Here is a 22185-nt window from a genome sequence, read left to right on the forward strand (position 1 = left end):
AACCTGGAATACCCTTTCTTCTACATATGGCAGTGACCATTTCCCAATAGTTATTTCCAGCCCATTCTCTATGCCAACTATTTCAAAGAGACGATCAAACCTGAAACATAAACTGCCTGATAGGAATAGCATTCATTGGGAAAAGTTTAGAAGTAGTGCTGACACAAAGTTGTCTACTCTCCCGCCTATTTCAGATGGCAATGAAAATGCATGTGCTAATGCTTTAGTTAGGTTAATAATAACTGCAGCTAATGAAACTTTCCGTACTAAAAGTGAAAATGTTACTTTAATTCCTAAACCCCCGTGGTGGGACTCAGAGTGTACAGAGGCTGTTAAAAAACGTAAACAAGCTGAACTTAATTATAATCGTGATATGTCTGATATTAACTTTGAGGCACTGACTAATGTTATTACAGACACCAGACAACTTTTAAAGAAAAAAAAATATACAGGTTGGCAGAGTTTCTGCTCAACAATTTCCCCAAATACCCACCCTACTATAGTTTGGCAAAATATTCGTAAATTCAGGTCCGTTTTTACACAGCCGACGCCTGCTATTCCTGATTCTTTAGCCTCTGACTTCCTGGACCATTTGGCTCCACCATGGGTTCCTCAGAACATTTGTTGTGCACCGTGCGGAACTAATGCCGATAGTTCGAAACAGTCTACAACTAATACATTACACCTCCCGTTCTCCCTAAGTGAATTAAAGGGGATTGTGCAAAATACTGTAGATTCCGCTCCTGGTTTAGATGGCATTCCATACTCATTTTTCGTACATCTGAGTGATAATATTCTTAATTACTATTTGGAGTTGATTAATACCGTAATGACAACAGGAAACATCCCTGAAGAATGGAAACGTCAAATGGTGTTGCCATTCTTAAAACCAAACAAAGCGCCTTCTGATATTTCTTCGTACCGCCCAATAGTACTGTCCTCAGTATTAATCAAATTAGCTGAAAATCTAATTAAAAATCGTCTAGAATGGTACATCGAAAGTGAAGGCCTTCTATCCTCTTCACAATATGGTTTTAGAAAAGGTAAAAGTACTATGGACTGTTTAAGTATTTTAACAACTGATATCCGTTTATCTTTTTCTAATAACCAGTCTACAGCAGCTGTTTTCTTAGATATAAATGCAGCCTATGATAATGTCCTAGTATCCGTATTACATACTAAACTAAGTGAGCTTCGAGTACCATTGAATCTCTGTAATTTTATTATTAACATTTTATCTGATCGTTCCATAGATATGCCTTTAGCTGATCATAAATTATCCCGTAAGGTTTGGAGAGGCCTTCCTCAGGGATCTGTATTAAGTCCCCTTTTATATAATATTTATACATATGACCTGGATAAATCCGTAAACAACGGAGTCAAAGTACTGCAGTATGCCGATGATTTATTATTTTATAGTTCAAGTCATTCCGTGGAAAAAGCCTGTTCGGATATTACTTCGGCTTTGACATCATTATCCTCATGGTTACAGTTGAACGGTTTGGAATTGTCTACTTCTAAAAGCGCAAGTGTCATTTTTACACGTAAAAGAAATATTCCTCAATGTACCATTTCCTATAACGGAAATCCTATTCCTTTCAAAGACTATTTTAAATATCTGGGCGTCATTTTAGACTATAAGCTTAGTGGTGTTCAACATTGCGAACATATTATTAATAAATGTGAAAAACATTTAAATATGCTTAGGTGCTTATCCGGAGTTTGGTGGGGCGCTCATCCTTTCTCATTAAAGTTAATTTATAACGCAATAATTAGAAGTGTTTTAGATTATGGTTTGTTTACCCTTGTACCTGGAAGTATTATGGCTCTCAAAAAATTAGACTTAATTCAATCTAAGGCCCTCCGGATTATTTCTGGTGCCATGAAATCTAGTCCGATAAATGCCCTTCAAGTGGAGTGTGGTGAAACTCCGTTACACCTTAGGAGACAATTTCTGTCAGATAATTTTTTCTTCAGGATCCTTCAGTTCTCTGCTCATCCCCTTATTCCTAAACTACACCTTTTAATGTCTCAAGTCCAATCATCCAGCTACTGGTCTCATAAAACTGTTCCCTGTTTGGTCATTAGTTATCAGAAATTCTTATCCCTTATTTCCCCTACACATCGGTCTAACAAACTCCCGTTATTTAGTGTTAGCTATGATAGCCTACACTTCTCACCTTATGTAGTACACGACTTAATTAGTAAATCTGATCCCTGTCCCCAGTCGAAATTTAATAAGTTGCTCGCAGAACAATTTCATAATTTTCACCACTTATTCTCTGATGCAGCTAAGCCCTCTTCAACCGACTGCGTTGGTGTAGGGGTATACCACTCACAATACAATGTAGTGCAGAAAATTAGGCTTCCCCCAGAGACTTCGGTTTTCACGGGGGAATGCTTTGGAATTTTCAAAGCACTTGAATATATAAAAATATTTAAACTAAAAAATTCTATAATCTTTACAGACTCTCTGAGCGCTCTTCAAGGTATTCAAAAATTTCCATTTCAACACAAAATTCAACTTCCAATCATTTTTCAAATTAATGAGCTGACGTATAAACTTAACGCTAACAATTATAATCTGCAATTCGCTTGGATCCCAGCCCACTCTGGAATTCGAGGCAACGAATTTGCTGACAAATTGGCAGCTGATGCGGTGCAATGTGGTGACTTGTTTCCTTACAAAAACTTTTGCCAAGACCTTCTGTCTTTACCGAAGGCCTTTCTATTAAAATCATGGAAAGCTGAGTGGGACTCCAGTAGCAAACTTAAGGGAAAATGGTACGCATCAGTTCAAACCAATGTCACACTAAAACCATGGCTTTTTAGAGCCAAGTTTGGCAAGATGGAGACATCGACATTAGTCCGGATGCGCCTGGGACATTGCAGCTGTCCCATCCATCTGGTCAGATTAAAAATTATGTCCGACCCGACTTGCGGGTGTGGCAAAGATGTGGGTGATCTTAACCATATATTCTTCTCCTGTCCTCTCTATGACCATAGTTCCTTTGTAAATAGCTTAGTATCCATTAATATTCCTCTTCCTTCTTCCATCCTGTCCTTACTTCATTCTAATAACTTTCATGTATATAAATGTATAGCGTCATTCATTTCTTCGAATACCATAAAATTGTAATTTAATTTTTCAATTTGTCGCTCCAAATTTATTGTCCTTTTATATATTCCTAAGTTTCCCTACCTTTTGTAAATGTTGTCATTGGCCAACACTAACCGTGAAGAGCCAGAAAAAAAAAAAAAAAAAAAAAAAAAAAAAAAATACTTATACAAGTTTCGTGGTGTGACTTTTACTACCAAATCACTTTGGGTGTACTATGTAAATGTCGGCATTTTATTTTATTATGTCTTTGTAGTGTTACTAAAGATTTGAGTGTTGTTTGTAAGTCCTTTAAATAACACAATACTTCGTTTAATTCATATAATATGGTCCTGTGGATACCTCTATCCTTGAACAATCAATATGGGTGATTTAAATACATCTGAAAGTTCTTGGAAGAAAATGGTGTTAGCGAAATCCAATAACGAATGGATCTCTACAATAAAATCGGAACCTGGTGAAATGGATGACACCAAGAGCACTACAAGTATGAATCTTGGAGACCAACAAATGTCTTTCGGTATTATAAAAAAAGAATTGGATGAATCTAGTGTTGATCCTAGTTCTGAGACAGATGATGAACCAACCCAGATACTTGATCCACTGTCGCTGTTGAAGCCTGGGAAACAGAGACGTCGCAGAGGTTCTGGACTTAAAAGCGAATCGTCAGACGAGCGGGCGGCGCGCTTAGCTAAGATGTCAGCTTACGCCGCACAGAGGCTTGCTAATGAAACCCCCGAGCAGCGAGCGCGCAGACTCAGGCGTATGTCAGAATACGCTGCTAAAAGGTTGTCGCGGGAGACCAATGAACAGCGAGCCAATCGCCTATTTCGTATGTCTGAATATTCTGCTAAGAGACTGGCCAATGAATCACCTGAGCAAAGACAAGCTCGGCTTGCTAGGATGTCTGCATATGCTGCCAGGCGCCATGCCATGAAAAAAGTCAAAAGTCCTACAGCTAATGACTAGTGTTCATAGAATACTAACTACAATGTCAAACATTATGCATAACCAAAGCTGAGAATACTATAATTTGAGTCAATGATAACATTTATTATTATTACATAGAACTTTACATCTTTTATACAAAATTTTACACAATAATTATTTAATATTGTTATTTCACTGTATTAGCTTTATGATAGACTTTTATTTTGAACTTAATTTACAACCTTCTCTAAACTCAATTTTGATAATAAAGCTGCTATTTGTTTTATATTAACTATTATATTTTCTTAAATATGATTAACATCACAATAATAAATATAAATTTTAAAATGTAGGGAATTATTAACAGAGTGTAATGTAAAAAAAAGTATACAACATTAAATATGCTTTATTTTATTACTACAAACAATATTCTGTCCTTGTACCTATAAAAAGTAATGAATAAGGCAATATTGTAACACAAGTCTGAAACAGCTGTCACATAATATACTTCTTTTTGAGATTCAGCAGACAATCTTAAGGAATGTTTGTTATCAGTCTGAATGAGCTATGATGAAGTAAACTTAAATCTAAAGTTACTTAAAATTAAAAATATTATCTTACACAAAAATACATTGTCTTATATACACTACAGCCAATATTAGACACCCTTTATACATTGATTTATTTATAATTATTAAGAAAGGTAAATACAGTTGAGTTGAGGATAATATATACAATACATGCAATTATTTCCACAGCGAAAACTTGTAATACAACTGTAAGTAATAATGGAGACAGGTGATAACAAATCATCACAAGCAGCTGTTTGGACTGTCAAGATATTTGCGAGATTATTCACATCTTTTTAAAATAAATTCTTAAATACCTGACAAACAGTGAAGCTCCTGTATTTATCATGATTGTGAGAACTTCAAATTCACTAAATTACTACTACAATATTGAGTTTCCAATAATAAAGGAGTGTAATTTACAAATTGAGCATACAAAAAAGAAATGTCATGGAGAGAGGAGGTCATGACTTATTATTAACCCCTCAGAACAATTTATAGTGATTAGATACACTCAAGTTGATAATGAGCAAATAGAAGCTTCTCGATTTCGATAATTCTCATCTCATTTCGTATTTCAATGACGGAATTTACGTCACCTAATTGTAATACATATGAGGCTGAGTTTTTGAATGCATAAATTGTACTAAAGAGACCTTGTGTGCATGAATAAAACTCAAAATACCAAATTATACCTTACATTGGCCATGTCGAAATGCTATGCACGTCATAATGAATACTTTACACCAGTTATATTTATCCCCACATCAGGCTAAACAATTCATAAATATTCACATAACCACAAGACCGATGTCGCATTTACTGCCATTTACATTACGGCGAATTATTATACTACGTATAAGAATAAATATAGAGCATCTTAAGATAGCTGCGAACAGTCTAATTTGCTTACACATTACTTAAATTGATATTCGAGTTGTAGTTTTTACGAAGTTTTACGTAGGTCCGTGTGTCAAGTACGTAGTGTTGTTAGCAGGCGGGGTCGGCGGGGCGCGGCGGCGCGGCCACGGGCGCCAGCAGCTGCCGCGTGGACGACGTGGAGCTGTACGAGTCGCCCGACGAGCGCACGCTCGACTGGCTCAGAGGGGTTCCTGCTCAAATGTTCAGCTCTCGTCAACCACCAGCTAGGCTTACGTCACTTACGGTTCCACCACCGACAATAACTATACAAGTTTAGCTTACATGCCACCCGATTTACGAGTCATTATAGGATCGTTTTCGAAACTCGCGATAAAGTAAATTTAATAAGAGATCGTACCAGGTAGAGAAGTTACGTGATGTGGTAGGGCCCAGCGCTGGGGAGTACAATCTCCGTTGTTAGTCGGCTCCTGTAAAAGATATTTATATCAATCGATGCGTACAAAGTAGGCAATCTTTAGTTTCAAATATATGTGCATATTTCTGACTGAGTAGCAATTTGAAATAATATAGAGTACAAGATTCTTGGTGAAGTTTGTACATAGTATCTTATCTAGTCAGTAACATGCACATGTAGCTGCGTTTCAAAAGCCCTGCAATGCATTATTCCAAGCTACGTCAAGTGGTTAACGCAGTGCATCGCCCGGCTCCTGCAACATCATATCAACAGTGCTAACAATGCTAGTAATGATAATGAAGTGCAAATTAAACACGACGCGTACAAACAAAATAAACATTGCGTAAACCAAAACCGAATTAACACGCACACAAACAAAGCTCAATGATGACATCACGACTACGATGACAGCTGATGCAAGATGGCGGACTTACTGCAAGTTTGTTCGTCTTAGGAACGGTCAGAATGGTCGTGTTGGTGTCTTCCGGCGTGAAATAATCTGAGTCCTCGGCGACTGCCGGCGACTCCTCATCGTTACGAGACGGTGTTCCGCTCGCTGCGTGCGATTTTACACCCAATTATCAACTGATCATGAAGCCACTACACCTCTCGCTTGCCTATGTTACACAATGCAGTCATTCTTCCTACACATACAAACATACATACCATCCTGGACATTTTCCGTTTCAGTAGGTCTAAATCCACAGTACCACATGCAAACATTTCACAATCCCTAGCCGTTCACCACATATTGCAAGATGAATAACAAGCAAGTCGAATTTATGAATTAGGTACTACGGGCCTACGGTGTACTTTGGCCGTCATAAACTACAGCATTTAAGTCGAGAGAAGTGTAGTCCTTAATTCTATTGTTGTCAATGGCAACTTATACAGTAGTTTTTTTTTTTATCCAAAGCCACAGGTACTGGACGATCACATTTACAACTACATGAGCCTCACACCCTGACTTCAATAACCAAGCGAAGCTATCTCGGTGTTTAATTATAACGATACCTATTTGAATATAGCTGCCTACTAGCGGACGGTCGGATATAAGTCTTATAATTACATGATTGGAACATAACTGCATATTAAATACCTTTTATCCAGTATATTTGATCTTTACATATTTACACATATTTAGATAAGTTTATAACTTAAATCACTGATTAAATGTTGACTTTTATATTTTAGGTGGATAATAGGCAAAAACTTAGGAAATCGTTAGATATTTAATCTGCGGTATGAACAAGATATGTAAATAGGTAAGGTGTATGTGAAGAGTGTAATCTTATGTAGCAGCAAAATCGTGTGAATTGAAATCACTGTAATAATAACTCAATCAAGAAATAAAATAAATAAGATATTTTGGATTCTCATGAATGTGCTAGTCATTATAACAATGCTATGTATGTGTATCTACGCCGCGTAGACTACGCGTACGTCTGTAGCAGGTAGAAGGCTTTTTAAAAAAAAGTATGCATAAGTTCATGTTCACACACATTTTTGAGCGTGAGTGTGTTCGTTCGTCTGAATAACGCGGGGTATCGCAGAGGAGCTCGCACCGTGTGCCGTTACACGTCTCGTGACGGACCGTTGAAAACACCGTCATCGCTATTACGGACGGCCTCAGACTTTTATTGCGACTAAATGCTGGGGTGCGGTCTGTGGTGCGTTCTCGTCTATGATATCTGCGGCCTTGAGCTTGATTCTAGCAGGCGGCTGTACATGTGGGGTTCATGTGTAAGTATCTATGAGTGTCCGTGTGTCCGTGTGTGCGTGCACTGACAGTGTATCTTGTGGTCGGGCTCGTCGGTGTCGGTGTCGTCGATGTGCGCGAGCGCGGGCGCGGCGTGTCGCAGCGCGGCCGCCAGCCCCGCGCAGCCCGCGCCCCCCGCGCAGCCCGCGCCGCCCGCCTCCGCCTCGCACGCCCCGCAGCCGGAGCCGGAGCCTGCGCTCGACGCCGTCTGCATACAATGTTACAACATTTATAACTAAATATCATAGCAAAATAATGTCAATCAGTTGTACAGATAACACCTTTTTAAATACTTATAACCAACTGAGCAACGGAGGTCATAGACCAAATTTATCAAGATTAGTCCTATAGAAGTTGTCGGACTATTGGATAAATTTAAACTCTCGGACAATGACCCCAATCTCCAACGCATTCGGTGTATTCGAAAATTTTATATTATAAAGTATAATCATTATAGTAAGGGCTCACCCCGTTGGTGTCGGGGTGCGTGAGCAGCGGCGACAGTCTCTCGGCGTCGCTGTCGGGCTGCGCGCGCGCCTCGTCCTCGGAGCCCGAGGCCTCCGCCGCGCACGCCGAGCCCGCGTACTCCAGGCTCAGCGACGACTGACAAACAAGTTATTGTGACAGCAACACAGACATGACGAAATTGAGAAAAATAAGAGTAAGTTCAATCATTACAGGATAACCACTAACAATATCGTTAAAAACTACATTTCAAACAAATGTACTCTTTAATAACAGTACTTTCTTAATGTTTCCTTTACCTTAGATATCTTATCTCCGTTGACAATCTTATGATTGTAGAGCAGCGGGCTGTTAGCAGCCGCCGCTTTTTCTTCAGCACGCTTCGCTTCTTCCTCGCGAGCCAGTAGTACGGACATACGGAACTGCAGAACGAAAATGTATCAAGTCATTCCATGGTAACACTTAAAAAAAAATGTGCAATATTCAATAATTGAGGCTGAGTTATCGAGTCGTATGTATTTACCTCGGGTGTGACTGTCTGCGCGGCGGAGCGGTCGCGCACGCTCTTGACGTCATCTTTAGAGCCACTCTTGGCCTTCCTGCTGCCGCTGCTGCCCAAGCTTGTGGACGAGCTGCGCTCCAAGTTGCAGCGGTTCAGAATCTCCGCCGCCTACAAGTGAGTTAATTCGTAGTTTAGTGGTGTGAGGACTGATGTTTAGAGTGTCGGTGTGGCGGGGCGGGCGTGTACCTGCGAGGCGGTGTCGGTGTCGGGGCTGGCGATGGCGGGCGCCTGGCGCGGCGCGGGCAGCGCGCGCGCGGGGTGCGGGCCGTTGAGCGCCTCGAGCAGCGACACGGGCTCGTAGCCGGGCGGGATGTTGTCGCAGGCGTCGTGCGCGGGCGGCGGCGCGCTGTCGGGCCGCCGCTGCAGCGCGCGGATCTGCAGCAGCGCGCGGAAGGGCGCGCGGCAGATGGGGCAGTTGTTGGCCTGGTAGCGCAGCGAGTCCGCGCACGAGTTGCACAGGCACAGGTGGCGGCACGGCAGGATCAGCGTGTCGCGCACGTCGCACATGCAGATCACGCACTCCGACCCGCCGTCCTCCGTCTCTTCGTCTGAACTCGGCTGCAGTTGCACATAACCATTTAATACTTAATGCCCACCAGAGTAATTTATAGCTCAATAGCCTAGGCCTAACGTAGTGTTCGATCGTGAATGAGAAAAGTTTGAGCCAATGATGTCAAGATCTCCTTTCCACCAAGTTTTCCGTATGTCCACGCCTTAATGTAATAATAAATATCATTCGTACTTAATGCTAAGTCCATAAGGGCGATCATCGCTTAGTTCTCACATTAATCTAAATATCTGAATACCTTAGTGTCCAGATTCTTGTTCTCGATGCCATATATTTCTTGCAGCAGATAGCAGAGGCCGTCAACAAACAGCTTCTGTTTGAGCGCCTTCAGCACGTACGTGCCGTCCGAGTGCTTCTCGACCACCGCTATTGTCGTATGAGATTGTCTAATTTCTAAAACATACGAAAATTTTTAACAGTCTTGAATTGCGTTTATTATGGCGCTCACTTCTGGTTGAACATCATGTTGAACGGTAACAGGGAACAATTGTAACCACCATATCAAGATTATGTATGTATTGGATTCAAAAATTTAAGGTACTTACCATCTTGTCCCTCATCAACGACGCAGTAGATAGCAATGGGTATGATCTCCCGGTCCGCGTTATACACCAGGTCTTCCTCGGGGTGCTTGGAAGGGTCGAACACGTGCGATATCTGGCAGAACTGCTGGTTCGCGCCCTTCTTGTAGTGGTACGTTTGCGAGCTCATTGCGGGGTCACGTGGGTAATAACTGATGATATAAAACCATGACAGTACAGTCAGATAAAAACAAGTGTAGGTACTAAATAACGTTGCCGAGCGCGCATTAAAGACAAATCTGCCGCTAAAAACCCAATGAGCACTCAGCACGACAAGTCGCGGGTTACACCTTAGGATAGGATAGTTCCACCGTAGGACAAGCGTTTGTGTGATCCACGAATGCTTGTCCTGAGTCTGGGTGTCTTTTTCCATGGGACTGTACTGTTTGTGGAACCCCCACAAGGATTGAATTCCTTGATATGGGCGTCGTTTTGTAAAGAACAAAACAACTTTAAGTTACATGCCGAGATAGATGTGTCTGTATTAACGAGAACAACAATCTTTTGATAATGCGGGCTCGTCCGCGGAATTTCGGATATCGTGACTCAGAAAATGTGTTTCATGAACATATATTCCCAGGGTATATTAGCCGTATCATTATTAGAGCATTAGGTAAGTTAAGTCTTTATGACTCATAGTTAAGTAATCTAACTAAACTGCCTTGCAGGGATTGTATTATAATGTGGAATAACATACAAAGAAATTTTTCATGCTCATCAATTACAATAAAATACATTGTAATACTTACACAACACCAGTGGGTGTCACTTCCTCCGTGCAAAAGTAGAATACGGTAATAGCACACCTTGCATCACAGTCAAATGTAAACTCAATATTATAGTATGTGCCCTTGCCATTGTTCTCCACAGATTTGATCATACCATCTCCAATCTTATTCTCTGCTAGCTTCCCAACTGGCTCAGGACATCGGACAAACCGTAAAGACTCTTTGCGGATATTAACAAGACTTTTTAATGTCTTTGTTGGTTCATTAGACTGTGGCGGAGGATACGGGAACTGGGGACATATCAATTGTGATCAATTTGTTGTGATAACGCTGATTCTACTCATAAATTGTTTATATTCCTTAAATACTGTTCAGGACTTTACAAAATGTATCAATTTCAAGACAACTATTACATATTTGATTTAGTAAACATTTATGACATAGAGTAAAATATACTTACAGGTGTGGGTCTACTGCCAAGGAAGTTGAGATCAGCATTTTCCCCAAACAGGTATGCTTCAGGCTGCGGTGTGTCAAACCTTTCCCCACCCATTATGAAGTGGCTCCCGAAGTAATTACCTGCATCATCAGTTTCTAAATGTTCCTTATGGCATTAACAAACTTACAAAGTAACTTACACCTCATAATACTTTAGTAATTTTATACAACTAATGGGGAAAGATCATTTCTAAGGATTGATTATTTCTGAGATTTGAAATATACTTGCACAAGAATCATTTGAGAAGACAATTCAATGGTTGTTATTTTCATAATGAAGTTATATGTATAGCTACAACAATACAATCAATTACGAAATCACCATTTTGCATTTTTCAGTAACATATTAAGCACACAGGCCCAGTTAATAGGTGTTATTCAGTTTTGGTTCTACGTTTAAATTTTGTAATGATCTTCATAAATGGAACTGGATAAACAGTATGTAAAAGGCTTCTATTTAACACGACATCACAGTTAGTATAATAAGGTCGTTTTTACCTGATCGTGGTGGGTATTTATAAGCATGATTAGAAACAACATCGGCTTCTTCAACACCAGCATTCTGCCTACTTGTTAATGCACCCATTTTTATTTTAGTGAGTTATTAAAATACAAACAATTTAACGCAAAGTGGGCAATACGTCTGTTTTGTTCTCACACAGCTGACATTTTGTTTGACATATTATTTTGACAATAGGTTTGAGAAAGTTGGTAAATGACATAGACACAGAATTACTGTAATTCTATATCTATGATAAAGGATTACCATAGAAAATAAACCATTCTATTCTTTCTGTTATTTTTAGCGCGCATATATTTACCATAATGGCTCGTTTTAAAACTTAACAAGATCACACGTGCCTTTTTAATTAACCTCTGTAGACAGTAACTTTTTATATATCACTTATATTTATTAAACGTGGTTTATACATTCCGTTTGTGTATGAAAAAGGCATACGTAAAATTATTCTACTAAATTATCTTGTGGTTCTCGTTTTTCTAGGATGGCAACACCGCAAGTTTACTAACGTCAACGTCTAACAAATATCCGTCTGTCTTTTCGAGGTTGTGGTGTCACTTTGTGAAGGTGCTGATAAAACTTTTATTATAAAATCGAATGTAATCTTACTGAGTACTGAATATTTTCATGTGATTTAGCACTGAAGTGTAGTGTGAGAGTTACTAAACCCATTTTCTGGTTTATTTCAGATCACAATGGGGCGCCGGCCAGCGAGATGGTAAATATTTTACAACCTCAAAGCTTGTTATTGTGATTTCTTGAACAATATTCTATAAGTATTTAATGTTATTTTCAGCTATCGGTACTGTAAGAACAAGCCGTATCCCAAATCACGGTTCTGTCGTGGTGTCCCCGACCCCAAGATCCGTATTTTCGACTTGGGCAAGAAGAAGGCCACAGTGGACGATTTCCCACTATGTGTGCACTTGGTGTCCGACGAGTACGAGCAGCTTAGCTCTGAAGCTCTGGAAGCAGGCCGTATTTGCTGCAACAAGTACCTCGTCAAGAACTGCGGAAAGGATCAGTTCCACATCCGCATGAGGTTGCATCCATTCCATGTCATCCGAATCAACAAAATGTTATCGTGCGCTGGAGCTGATAGGTAAGTCCAGAACACTACCTAACTTTGTTTGTGTATCCCGAAATAATTTAAAACTAAACGGAAAAATCTCAAGATTTATATTTTTCCTTATTAGCTAAGTCTAACATAGTGCATTGTTTTTTGACCATGTGTGTTATTGAAATAGGTTAAAAATCATTTATTCAACTGTTACTGAGAGTTTTACAGTTTTTCAAAATCATTTACTGACTGTAAATGAGTATTTTTCAGTATGGTAAATGAAAGTCATGCTAAACTTGCATCTCACTGTGACAAATAGATAACCTTTGTAAATATGACAAGTATGAATTATTGCACAATATTTTGTTTGTTGCTTGTTATAAATTTGTCATAGAGCTATATCCTTAACTGTTAAGTCATTAAACTTCAGCTTCTGTAGTTTTTAGGAAATCATACAAGTCTTGTAAGTTACAATTGTAAGGACTAAACCATTATCTTATTGAATTAATTTATTGTGGGTTACAACATGCTTATATATCAATAAGTTATTATAACTTGGTTATTTATTCAATTCCAGAAACAAACAAAACATATATGAAATGAAGCTATATAAATAAAATTAAACACAATTCAAAACAGTCAATCTACATATTAGAAAAACATTTGTGTTAAATCTTTTTAAGTGAAAGCAAAACAGGTATATAGATATATAAGAAAAATTATAAATAATTATAAACTTATATCTAGATGCAGTTAAATGAATTGGTACCTTTTTTTTTAATATTTGAAGTATAAGTTATAATTCTTTCTTGTATGTATTATAAGTAGAGAAAGTTTATGACATTCTAATTGTTAATCTTAAGATCTGTGGAAGCAATTTTTAAAACCACAGTTTTATTTGAAAGCTGTGTTGCATGTAGGTGTTCGAGCATAGTAGAAAGTTGTGATTTTTTACAATGGAGTGTGAGTCAAATCACCAAACTAGTGATCTGCTATTTTAATTTCAGAAAAAAGTGCTTTTAATTAATAAAATTAGTTTTAAGTCTATAATTGTCTGATCTAACACAAAAAAGTTTCACCTTAAGGTTTTCCTTGCAAGCTCACATCAGATTTTTATACTATTTATCTCTGAGCTCTGACCTACAGAGTGGCTTGTTTTTAAGGCTTCAGAGATACCTGGTTGCAGCTCATACACAACAAAAAAACAATTGAGCTCTTAGCCCTCTAAGTTTTTGCACCTATTTTGGCACATATTAACTGTATGGAAAATATTTTGCTGAGATTCCAATTTTTCTTAATCTCGTTTTTTTAGGTTTTTGTCAGTTAACATTTTGACTAAATTAGTTTTTTAAATATAAAACATTGTGAATAGATTTTCACAATGGAGACCTTTCTTTTTCTGACCTTAAGTTTATAACTTATAACTACTTTTTTAATTTGAATCAATTTTGTACTTCAGGCTCCAGACTGGGATGCGTGGAGCTTTCGGAAAGCCGCAAGGTACCGTAGCCCGTGTGCGCATCGGACAGCCCATCATGTCCGTGCGTTCCAGCGACCGTTGGAAGGCGCAGGTCATCGAAGCTCTGCGTCGTGCCAAGTTCAAGTTCCCTGGTCGCCAGAAGGTAAGATACCTGCACCATACTGATTCCACATATAACAAAGACTTGCAAAAATAAACAACGCAACAAATAATTCTTGTAAAAGTTACTGATAAGCAGCAAGATGTGTCATGATTTAGATAATATTGTGATTAATGATTATGACAATGCATATTTTTAATGTCTATTTACGTTATTTTATCATTATTTTTACAGATCTATGTCTCCAAGAAGTGGGGATTCACCAAGTACGAGCGTGAGGAGTTCGAGAAGTTGCGTGAGGACGGCCGTCTCGCCAACGACGGATGCAACGTCAAGTACCGCCCCGAGCACGGACCCCTCGACGCTTGGAGGAAGATCCAGAATGAGATCTACAGCGTGTAAATCTTAATATCATAATATACATTTAAAACAGCAAAACACGATTTTCATTTCATTAATTCCATTTATTTATAAATTATTTAGTTAAAAAAAGATGTGATAGTTCTACATGGCATTTTATTCTTCTTAACTGGGGAAGCAGATTTGCGTTTTCTTTTTACATTACTTCCACTTAGCACTGGGCTGTGTTTTTTGTTCAATTCTCTGCTCAATTTCTTGGCCTCATGATAATCCAAATGTTCAACAAATTTATCTAAGGGAATCTTTTTCTTACATTCTGCGCATATTTCAGTGGGTACATTTTCGTCTATTTTAACCAAATAGCTAGCTATAGATGATGTATTCTCATTTCTCATACTATGCTCAGAGACTTGAGCTTTCTTCTGTTCCTCATTTTCTTTAGTTTTCATGATAGTAATTTGCTTTTCCTGTCGAATTTGCTGCCTTTCCTCATCTCTTACTTTTAATGCCATATGGTAATCCGAATGTTCAGGTACCATATGAATTGGTATAGATTTCCTGCATTCAGGACAGTAAAAATTGTCTTCTACTGGATGTTCTTCTCTTGGAGGTATCAGTGATGAAGCTGTAGTATTGTTTTCGCTAACTGGGGCATTTTCCGATTCTTCTTCATTGATCATTCTGGAGCTGCTAAGTAATTCCCTGATGCTTTTAACTCTAGCAACGTCTTGAGGATCGTCTTCGAACAGAGCTACACTATTGTTGATTTCTTCATTGATTGTGGATCCAGAGTAATCGGTATCATTGCTGTCTTGTCCACATGTTACTATGTCACATACAGGCGTCGTGGGCCGTTTCTTCTCAATGTTAATTCCTGCATTTTGTATCTTCGTTAACGAGGGATCTTTTTTATTTTGGATTAACATTTTAGCAAAAAATGATTCTTGTTGATCTAACGTCGATTCAAGTACTGGAACGTTAGTATCACCATTAGTATCACAAGGGTTCTCAGTTGGTACTGCGACAGTAGAAGTTTTCGGTTTATCACATCCTTGTAAAAACTTCTGCATGATGTATTCCTTGCAAGTGTTTTTAGAACTTGGTGTCGCGATTGTTTCTTCATTATTTACATTGTCCTGCAGCTTTTTTTCTTTGGGTTTTGCTATTGTTTCGTCTTTTGACGAAGCAGCAAAATAATTCTGTATCGTCTTTGTTTTCTTGACATCCACATTATCTTCAAATTTACCTACACTTATGCCGAGAAATGTTACTGGGGCCTTTAATTTTTTATTGACATCGATATCTGTAACAAAAATCGCAAATATTTATTTATTTTTAATACCTAACCAGAACTCTAACAACTGCCAACAAGTTTTGTAAATTCATTACCTTGCACTTTAATTCCTTCAGTACTTTCAATAAACAGCTCCAAAGCTTTGTTTGAAAATAATTCACCGCATAATTCGTCATCAGGCGTAAAATTATATGACCTGGAGCTGCTCGTATCTTTTTTACGCGCCAGTTGAACTGAGTAACTCACAACCATCTGTTTGGGAGTTCGATTATTTTCTAAAGCATCCTTTTCAAGTCTATCCTCAATCTCTTCGCCGAGGTCTTTGAACCACTTCTGAAGAGTCTCCAGTTTTGAAATTGCAGCTTTGCCCTTGAAGTTTTTGCAACATCCAATACTTTTAGGGTTGAATCTGGCTTGGACTGGTTCAGAGTCGATCCCACGCGCGATATTGTACAGCCATAATCTATAAAACAAAAATTCATTTATCGAAAATAAGACCTGCCATTAGAAACAAAATATTTAATTCGTCATACCCATTCTTGTCATCAAATTTCGCTTGCAACTGCTTTTCGGAAAACTTCTGTAGGTCACCCATTGTGCTGATTTTTAGTACTTCGCAAACTGTATATCCGAACTTTCCTCCTAGATGTTTAACTTTTTTTACAGGAAGAGTGCTGGAAACAACAACTTGTGACATAAAATTTAATTTACATAGCTCTTTGTTATACAAAGATATGTAATCTTGACATACCTGTATAAAATATTAACTGAGTGTTTTGGTAGTACAGTCTGCTTGTTAGGTTTGTTCATACCACAAACAAGTTTTGCCAATATTTTATTATGAGCAATACCAGCAGAGCATCTATATCCTGAAATTTTGATCCACAAATTAAAGAAATAATATAATTTAAATCCTGGAAAATTTCAAAATAAGTGCAACAACAAACAAGCAGTTATTAACAAAGGAGCTGAATTCCATAAAAAACGAATGGTAGGATGAAGGCAGAGAGAGTGATAGGAAAGTGAAAATGATGTATGTTACCAGTCTCCTCATAAACTGCAGCTCTGATCTCACTGACTATAACAGCCCCAACCAAAAGCCTTGTGGCATGGTCGTAGTCAAAGTCCATGTTCCCCATGCCACCTGTGTGGACATCTGCCAAGAACTCATCTACACAGTCATAGCCCAGGGCATAAGTATTGGGCATCATAGTAGTATTAATTGAGTTCACATTTATAGTTTTCAGGCGTTCTTGAACCTGTTAAACATTCATGAAGTGATTTGAAAATGCTGTGAACAGTCTATAGTTACATTTTACATTAATTTGATTAGTTATTTTACAGGAAGGTAGTTATTTTAGATTAATAACCAAGTCAAAGATTACCTTCCACCGTTAGAGGTTAATAATTGAAGTAACAGGTGCTGAATGTAGTGTTAAACTTGTCTAGCCAGTAGAGAAACAAATAACTCACAGGCACTGTGATGTCCATGTAAGCTTCATCAATGGATGCCCTTTCGAAAAGAGGTGTGAACCTCTGCAACACTTTGGCTACATCTTTTCCAGCATCTCTATATCTAAAAGTTTGATTTGTAGATATATAATTAATGATATTGTCAACAATAAACAGGCGGTTGAATAAGTTTTTTAATATTTTATGAAAAACCACTGAATGGGATTGAATGATCTTTGGGTAAGTACACAAATACTTTTGACAAGAAGGCAAAGCATAATTTTTTATCCTAATTAATACTGGGAAGCTAGAACGTCGCATTTTAGAATAATTAATAATTTCATGAAGTTTGCATACAATATAGGTAGTAGGTAGTTATGATATACTTAGTGATATCAGCTTTGCCCCTGAGGCACGGTACTGAAGGCAATTCAATGTCTGGACACTTTGCCTTGGCTTCTTTTCCTCTCATATGACGAGTTACGCCTCGGGCTCGAGCTACGTAGTTAACAGCTATGATTCTGCAAGCGAACAGCGTACTGTAGTGATTCTTACTTTCAAGTGGTTATACAAATAGTACTAAATATTAGTGCAGCTAGTGTTACCCGCCACCCATCCAGGGGTTGTATTGAACTACGGCGATCGGCTTTCCACTTAATCTTGGATCGAGTTTCTCTTCGACTTGGCAATAAAAACAGTCCATATCGATAAGCACAACAACGCGATTATCGTCATCCATTTTCACTTATAACGTGTAGATCAGGGTTAATAAAGTTAATAGTTATAATCAAATCAAAAATGTCTTAATTATTTAAAAATCATCACAAAATGAATCTATAAAAAGGCGCCAAAACTCAATTATAACAACTGATTAGATTATTTTTATTGATTGACATTGACAATTCTGTCATGAGTTGTAACAAGATTCTTCGTGTCTTGACTCAGTGTGACCAGAACAATGAACAACTACTAAAATAGTAATGTTTTACAGACGGCCTTGCCTTTGCCTATATAAGACATTCTTTCAAGAATGTGCACCTTCGGCTAGGTATCGTAAATTTAACATGTTTCCCATATTTTTTATATGAATCCAATAAAGGACTACTATACCTATAGTACAAAAATAAAACAAATGCTGCTTAATAAATATCATAAGTTTATTAAAATCCTTGTCCATATGTCTTGTTCCATTTAACATACTGTCCAAGATCATCTTGTGAAACGCTGGGCCTTACTCTTTGCAAGGCATTTACAAAATCTTGTAGATTAACGGGCCGCACCTGCAAAAATGAAAAATGGTGTGTTTTATATTAAGTTAAAAAAAAACATCTTTTCAACAATCATGTCACGATAAACGTATCATTTGATGAAAAATTATCAATTCAAACCCAAAAATCTTGAATCGCATTTAACAGAAATAAACTGTATGTAAATACCCCAAATTAGATTTATGGATAAGTAGGTAACTTTGTAATGAGATAATCCATGAGCATCACATACCACGCTATTTATCTTATTGTACCTTATCCGGGTCGATGCTGACGATCTGTGAAAGTGGCACGGAGCGGATGGGCCCCATGGCGGCCTCCGAGCACAGCGACTTCATGTCCGCGCCCGAGTAGCCCTCCGTCAGGCTCGCCACCTCGCACACATGCTGGGATGTCAAGTCGTTGTTTTCGTTCTTCAAGAGGTTACTTATTATTTGCTTGCGTGCCTATAAAATAACATTTTTGTTACTGTATGGTGCATAGGAAGGAACATTTTTTAAGGGATGATGTTTATTATTCTGACAAACGTCACCATTAGAGAGCATGGCTCCTTCAAGTTCTGCTCTTTCCTAAATTGATTTGCGGCCTATCGTTTCGCTGGCATTTTAATGCCTAGGCTAAGCTACTTAAAATATAACGATACCAACAAAATCAATTATTTGGCGCAACACCGCCTACATATCTGAAATATCGCGTCTACTATCAACCCTCTAGGTTATTAGATAATGTACTTACGGCAGCATCCGGTAGAGGTATGTATAGCCGTTTCACGAGACGCCTGCGCGCCGCTTCATCCAGCTCTTGAGGTCGATTGGTTGCACCTACTATTAATAGCCTGTCTTCTTCAGCTAAAATGTATCAATAAATTATTCTGTTACTGTACAAAATATTATCGGTAATTAACAATCAAATCCTTAACAGTAAGAAACATACAAACACAAGTATTATCACAATCAAACTAGGTTCAACAAAAGCATACCGGTGGCAGCACCATCGAACTGGACCAAGAATTCCGTTTTGATCCGACGCGTAGCCTCGTGCTCGGAGTCACTGCGCTGGGTGAGCAGCGAGTCTATCTCATCTATGAATATCACCTGGAACATTAAAGGTACGAGGAGACAGGTTAAAAATAAGAGCACACACATATTACCATGGTACCATGTTAGAAGAAAGCTTTGGTGAGATATGAATTTTAAAGGTGTACATACTGCAGGCTGGTGGCAGCGGGCGACAGCAAAGAGGGCGCGCACCATCTTCTCTCCATCTCCAATCCACTTGGATGTCAGTGATGAAGCGGAGATGCTGAAAAACGTGGCCTGACACTGAGCTGCAACACACCTTCCTACAGAACAAAAAATTGCTTAATTATGATATATTGTCTTTATGATCTATTCAATAATACCTGACTACCAGGAATTTCGAATAGTCCTGGCAAGTTTTTAGCCTAGAACAAAAGTTAAAGATAGTTCTAAGCTTTACTTCTTATGTAATGTCTACCGTGTGTGAGAAAAAAATAATTGTGGTTAGCACAGATGTAATATAAAGCAAAGTACAAAACTTACCTATCAATGTCTTCCCAGTACCAGGAGGTCCAAACAAGAGGATTCCTTTAGGAGGTCTCCTGAGTCCCGTAAATATGTCCGGCCGGAGAAGTGGCCACACTACAGCCTCCTGTATCACTGACTTAGCCAGCTGAAGTCCTGCTATGTCTTCCCAACCTAAAATAATTCAATATACATATATGATATTATGTATACTACATATTAAAGACACACAAGCATGGCAGTATGACAAGAAGATTCATTTATAATATGTTGAAAATATGACATTTCTCATCCATCTTATTCATTATATTCCTTATATACTTACTGATTGGTGTTCCTTTATCAATTATCTCACTTTCAATCAGTTCTATCATTTTAGGATCAATGTGTTTGAGTCGCTCGTCTGTTATCTCCGGTTCAGAATTCTCCTGTTTATCTCTGTAAGTTGGTGAATATACACAATGTAATTATCTAATATACATATATAGGTAATAATAGACTGGCTGAAGCCAGCTGAGAACCGGTGTGATGAGTTTATAAAAAAAAATCTGTGACTTAATTGAAAAGAAGCTAGAATCAATACCTTACCAGCTTTCAGTATACATATAACCTGGTATATGATATATGAACACTGTTTGGACAAGGTAAATGTTTATAATCAACAATAGAAGTGATACTGATTTGAATTCTTTCAATAGAATAACTTACTGGGCACCAATCATTGGTGACACAAACTTGGCTTGAGCCTTCCTGGAAGTTCCCAAGGTCCGCTTAGCAGCAGGATTTGAAGCCAACAGCTGTTCCTTGGCTGTCTTGAATGTTAACTTTGCCACATTGCTCTTATGAGCTTTGTTCTCTTCTTCTTCTTTATCAAAATCCACTAGTTCAGGTATTTGAGTTTTAGGACTTGGATTAACATTTTTAAGTCTTATATTATCTATGACATTTTTAACTCTACCAAATTTTGGTTTAAAGAGTCTTTGCTCATCACCAGATTTTGATTCCTGGCTTGAATTTTCACAATTATTGATATTCTTCACGAAAAATGAATTCCCTTTAGTTTCTGAGATCTCTTTGCTGGCTTTATCTTTGTCTGTGGATTCATTTATTCCCAGATTGCACATGCATTTGCTTCTTTGGAATTCATTGAAACCAACATGGGAGCCAGTGTTACATTTATCACAAGATGGGATTGTGTGTTGGATGAAAGATTCTGCATCAAATTTACTGAAAGTAATTTATATTTTTGTAATTAAATTCTTTTATATAAAGCTAGCAAATTCAATCAATTTTAATTAGTACACACTAAGTGGGTAAACAATAAATATTTTGTATTAATTTATTGGTAAGTTCTCTCACTAGTAAGACTCAATTAAAGGTGGTGGCTACTTACTGGACCCCAGTCCTCCAAGTTTTCATGTGACTTGTGTCAGCATTCTGTAGCAGAAAATTGGCGGAGTCAAGGATGTGTTCCACGGCTTTTTCATTAAACATCTCTTGGTTGCTTTTCCATACATCGTTAAGCAGAACATTAGAAGCTATGTTACTTGAGCTAATAAAACAGAAACCATACTTTGAGTATATAAGTAATCCCATATATAACAAAGTTATTTTAATATTATTTACCTTTGTAAAGAATGTTTATAGTGATGCAGGGTTGACTTGTTGTTAAGATTCAAATGGTTATCGTAATCATCTTCAGGCAGCAGAATATCTATTTGATTACTTTCAAACATAACGCTGTTTCAAGAAAATACTAAAGGTAAGTTAAATACTGTTAAATTATTTAAGAAATACCAATGATCACTTTTTCAGCTTCAAAGTCAAAATCATAACAGTGTCATGAACTGTGAATTGTCATGTAACAATCAAAACTTTAAAGTTTAACCTTTTCCCGCCTTTAATATTGTAGTGATTCCCAATGGATTCCCATATATGAATTCATTTCGAGCATGAAAAAAATTATAGTTATAATTTAAAGTTGCTATATTTT

The 22185-nt window shown here is 37.9% G+C and overlaps 5 protein-coding genes across 5 annotated transcripts; 2 read left to right on the plus strand and 3 right to left on the minus strand.

Annotated features, from left to right (window-relative positions):
- Nucleotides 1-3299: 3299 nt before the first annotated feature.
- LOC113504527 lies at nucleotides 3300-4343 on the plus strand. The gene has a single exon (XM_026886872.1). It carries the CDS (start codon nucleotides 3482-3484, stop codon nucleotides 4085-4087), a length of 606 nt encoding a protein of 201 aa, XP_026742673.1. The 5' UTR covers nucleotides 3300-3481; the 3' UTR covers nucleotides 4088-4343.
- A 93-nt stretch (nucleotides 4344-4436) lies between these two features.
- On the minus strand, nucleotides 4437-11807 carry LOC113504533 (E3 ubiquitin-protein ligase MGRN1). The gene is made up of 13 exons (XM_026886877.1): nucleotides 11613-11807; nucleotides 11077-11204; nucleotides 10638-10906; nucleotides 9853-10040; nucleotides 9546-9700; nucleotides 8926-9297; nucleotides 8701-8847; nucleotides 8477-8599; nucleotides 8181-8315; nucleotides 7743-7920; nucleotides 6388-6509; nucleotides 5897-5966; nucleotides 4437-5729 (listed from the first exon to the last, which is right to left on the minus strand). The coding sequence occupies exons 1-13, from the start codon at nucleotides 11698-11700 to the stop codon at nucleotides 5608-5610; spliced, it is 2097 nt and encodes a 698-aa protein (XP_026742678.1). The 5' UTR covers nucleotides 11701-11807; the 3' UTR covers nucleotides 4437-5607.
- Nucleotides 11808-12126: 319 nt separating this feature from the next.
- On the plus strand, nucleotides 12127-14712 carry LOC113504531 (60S ribosomal protein L10). Its single transcript, XM_026886876.1, has 5 exons — nucleotides 12127-12201; nucleotides 12324-12352; nucleotides 12431-12736; nucleotides 14154-14316; nucleotides 14509-14712. The coding sequence occupies exons 2-5, from the start codon at nucleotides 12330-12332 to the stop codon at nucleotides 14674-14676; spliced, it is 660 nt and encodes a 219-aa protein (XP_026742677.1). The 5' UTR covers nucleotides 12127-12201; nucleotides 12324-12329; the 3' UTR covers nucleotides 14677-14712.
- Nucleotides 14713-14717: 5 nt separating this feature from the next.
- On the minus strand, nucleotides 14718-18290 carry LOC113504530 (DNA polymerase eta). The gene is made up of 8 exons (XM_026886875.1): nucleotides 17986-18290; nucleotides 17767-17901; nucleotides 17402-17504; nucleotides 16971-17187; nucleotides 16680-16797; nucleotides 16462-16602; nucleotides 16024-16391; nucleotides 14718-15937 (listed from the first exon to the last, which is right to left on the minus strand). The coding sequence occupies exons 1-8, from the start codon at nucleotides 18117-18119 to the stop codon at nucleotides 14754-14756; spliced, it is 2400 nt and encodes a 799-aa protein (XP_026742676.1). The 5' UTR covers nucleotides 18120-18290; the 3' UTR covers nucleotides 14718-14753.
- A 226-nt stretch (nucleotides 18291-18516) lies between these two features.
- LOC113504534 (fidgetin-like protein 1) lies at nucleotides 18517-22126 on the minus strand. Its single transcript, XM_026886878.1, has 10 exons — nucleotides 21819-22126; nucleotides 21586-21744; nucleotides 20901-21419; nucleotides 20518-20630; nucleotides 20211-20366; nucleotides 19857-19990; nucleotides 19628-19742; nucleotides 19384-19496; nucleotides 18903-19094; nucleotides 18517-18660 (listed from the first exon to the last, which is right to left on the minus strand). Exons 1-10 carry the CDS (start codon nucleotides 21926-21928, stop codon nucleotides 18541-18543), a joined length of 1731 nt encoding a protein of 576 aa, XP_026742679.1. The 5' UTR covers nucleotides 21929-22126; the 3' UTR covers nucleotides 18517-18540.
- Nucleotides 22127-22185: the final 59 nt, after the last annotated feature.

This window comes from Trichoplusia ni, chromosome 22, assembly GCF_003590095.1.
Source record: "Trichoplusia ni isolate ovarian cell line Hi5 chromosome 22, tn1, whole genome shotgun sequence".
In the NCBI taxonomy this organism is placed as follows: Eukaryota; Metazoa; Arthropoda; class Insecta; order Lepidoptera; family Noctuidae; genus Trichoplusia; species Trichoplusia ni.

Excerpts from the sequence above, each read along its gene's own strand:
- LOC113504527 (XM_026886872.1), top strand. The coding sequence starts at position 3,482 with ATGGGTGATTTAAATACATCTGAAAGTTCTTGGAAGAAAATGGTGTTA.
- LOC113504533 (XM_026886877.1), bottom strand. The coding sequence starts at position 11,700 with ATGGGTGCATTAACAAGTAGGCAGAATGCTGGTGTTGAAGAAGCCGAT. Across the intron at positions 10,907-11,076 it reads TTGGCAGTAGACCCACACCT|TTCCCGTATCCTCCGCCACA; the intron begins GTAAGTATATTT and ends ATATGTCCCCAG. Across the intron at positions 7,921-8,180 it reads CGCACCCCGACACCAACGGG|ACGGCGTCGAGCGCAGGCTC; the intron begins GTGAGCCCTTAC and ends CATTGTATGCAG.
- LOC113504531 (XM_026886876.1), top strand. The coding sequence starts at position 12,330 with ATGGGGCGCCGGCCAGCGAGATG. Across the intron at positions 12,353-12,430 it reads GGGCGCCGGCCAGCGAGATG|CTATCGGTACTGTAAGAACA; the intron begins GTAAATATTTTA and ends TGTTATTTTCAG. Across the intron at positions 14,317-14,508 it reads AGTTCCCTGGTCGCCAGAAG|ATCTATGTCTCCAAGAAGTG; the intron begins GTAAGATACCTG and ends TTATTTTTACAG.
- LOC113504530 (XM_026886875.1), bottom strand. The coding sequence starts at position 18,119 with ATGGATGACGATAATCGCGTTGTTGTGCTTATCGATATGGACTGTTTT. Across the intron at positions 17,505-17,766 it reads GGCAAAGCTGATATCACTAA|ATATAGAGATGCTGGAAAAG; the intron begins GTATATCATAAC and ends TCAAACTTTTAG. Across the intron at positions 16,798-16,970 it reads TGCAGTTTATGAGGAGACTG|GATATAGATGCTCTGCTGGT; the intron begins GTAACATACATC and ends TCAAAATTTCAG.
- LOC113504534 (XM_026886878.1), bottom strand. The coding sequence starts at position 21,928 with ATGTTTGAAAGTAATCAAATAGATATTCTGCTGCCTGAAGATGATTAC. Across the intron at positions 19,743-19,856 it reads CCCGCTGCCACCAGCCTGCA|GTGATATTCATAGATGAGAT; the intron begins GTATGTACACCT and ends TTAATGTTCCAG. Across the intron at positions 19,497-19,627 it reads GTTCGATGGTGCTGCCACCG|CTGAAGAAGACAGGCTATTA; the intron begins GTATGCTTTTGT and ends GATACATTTTAG.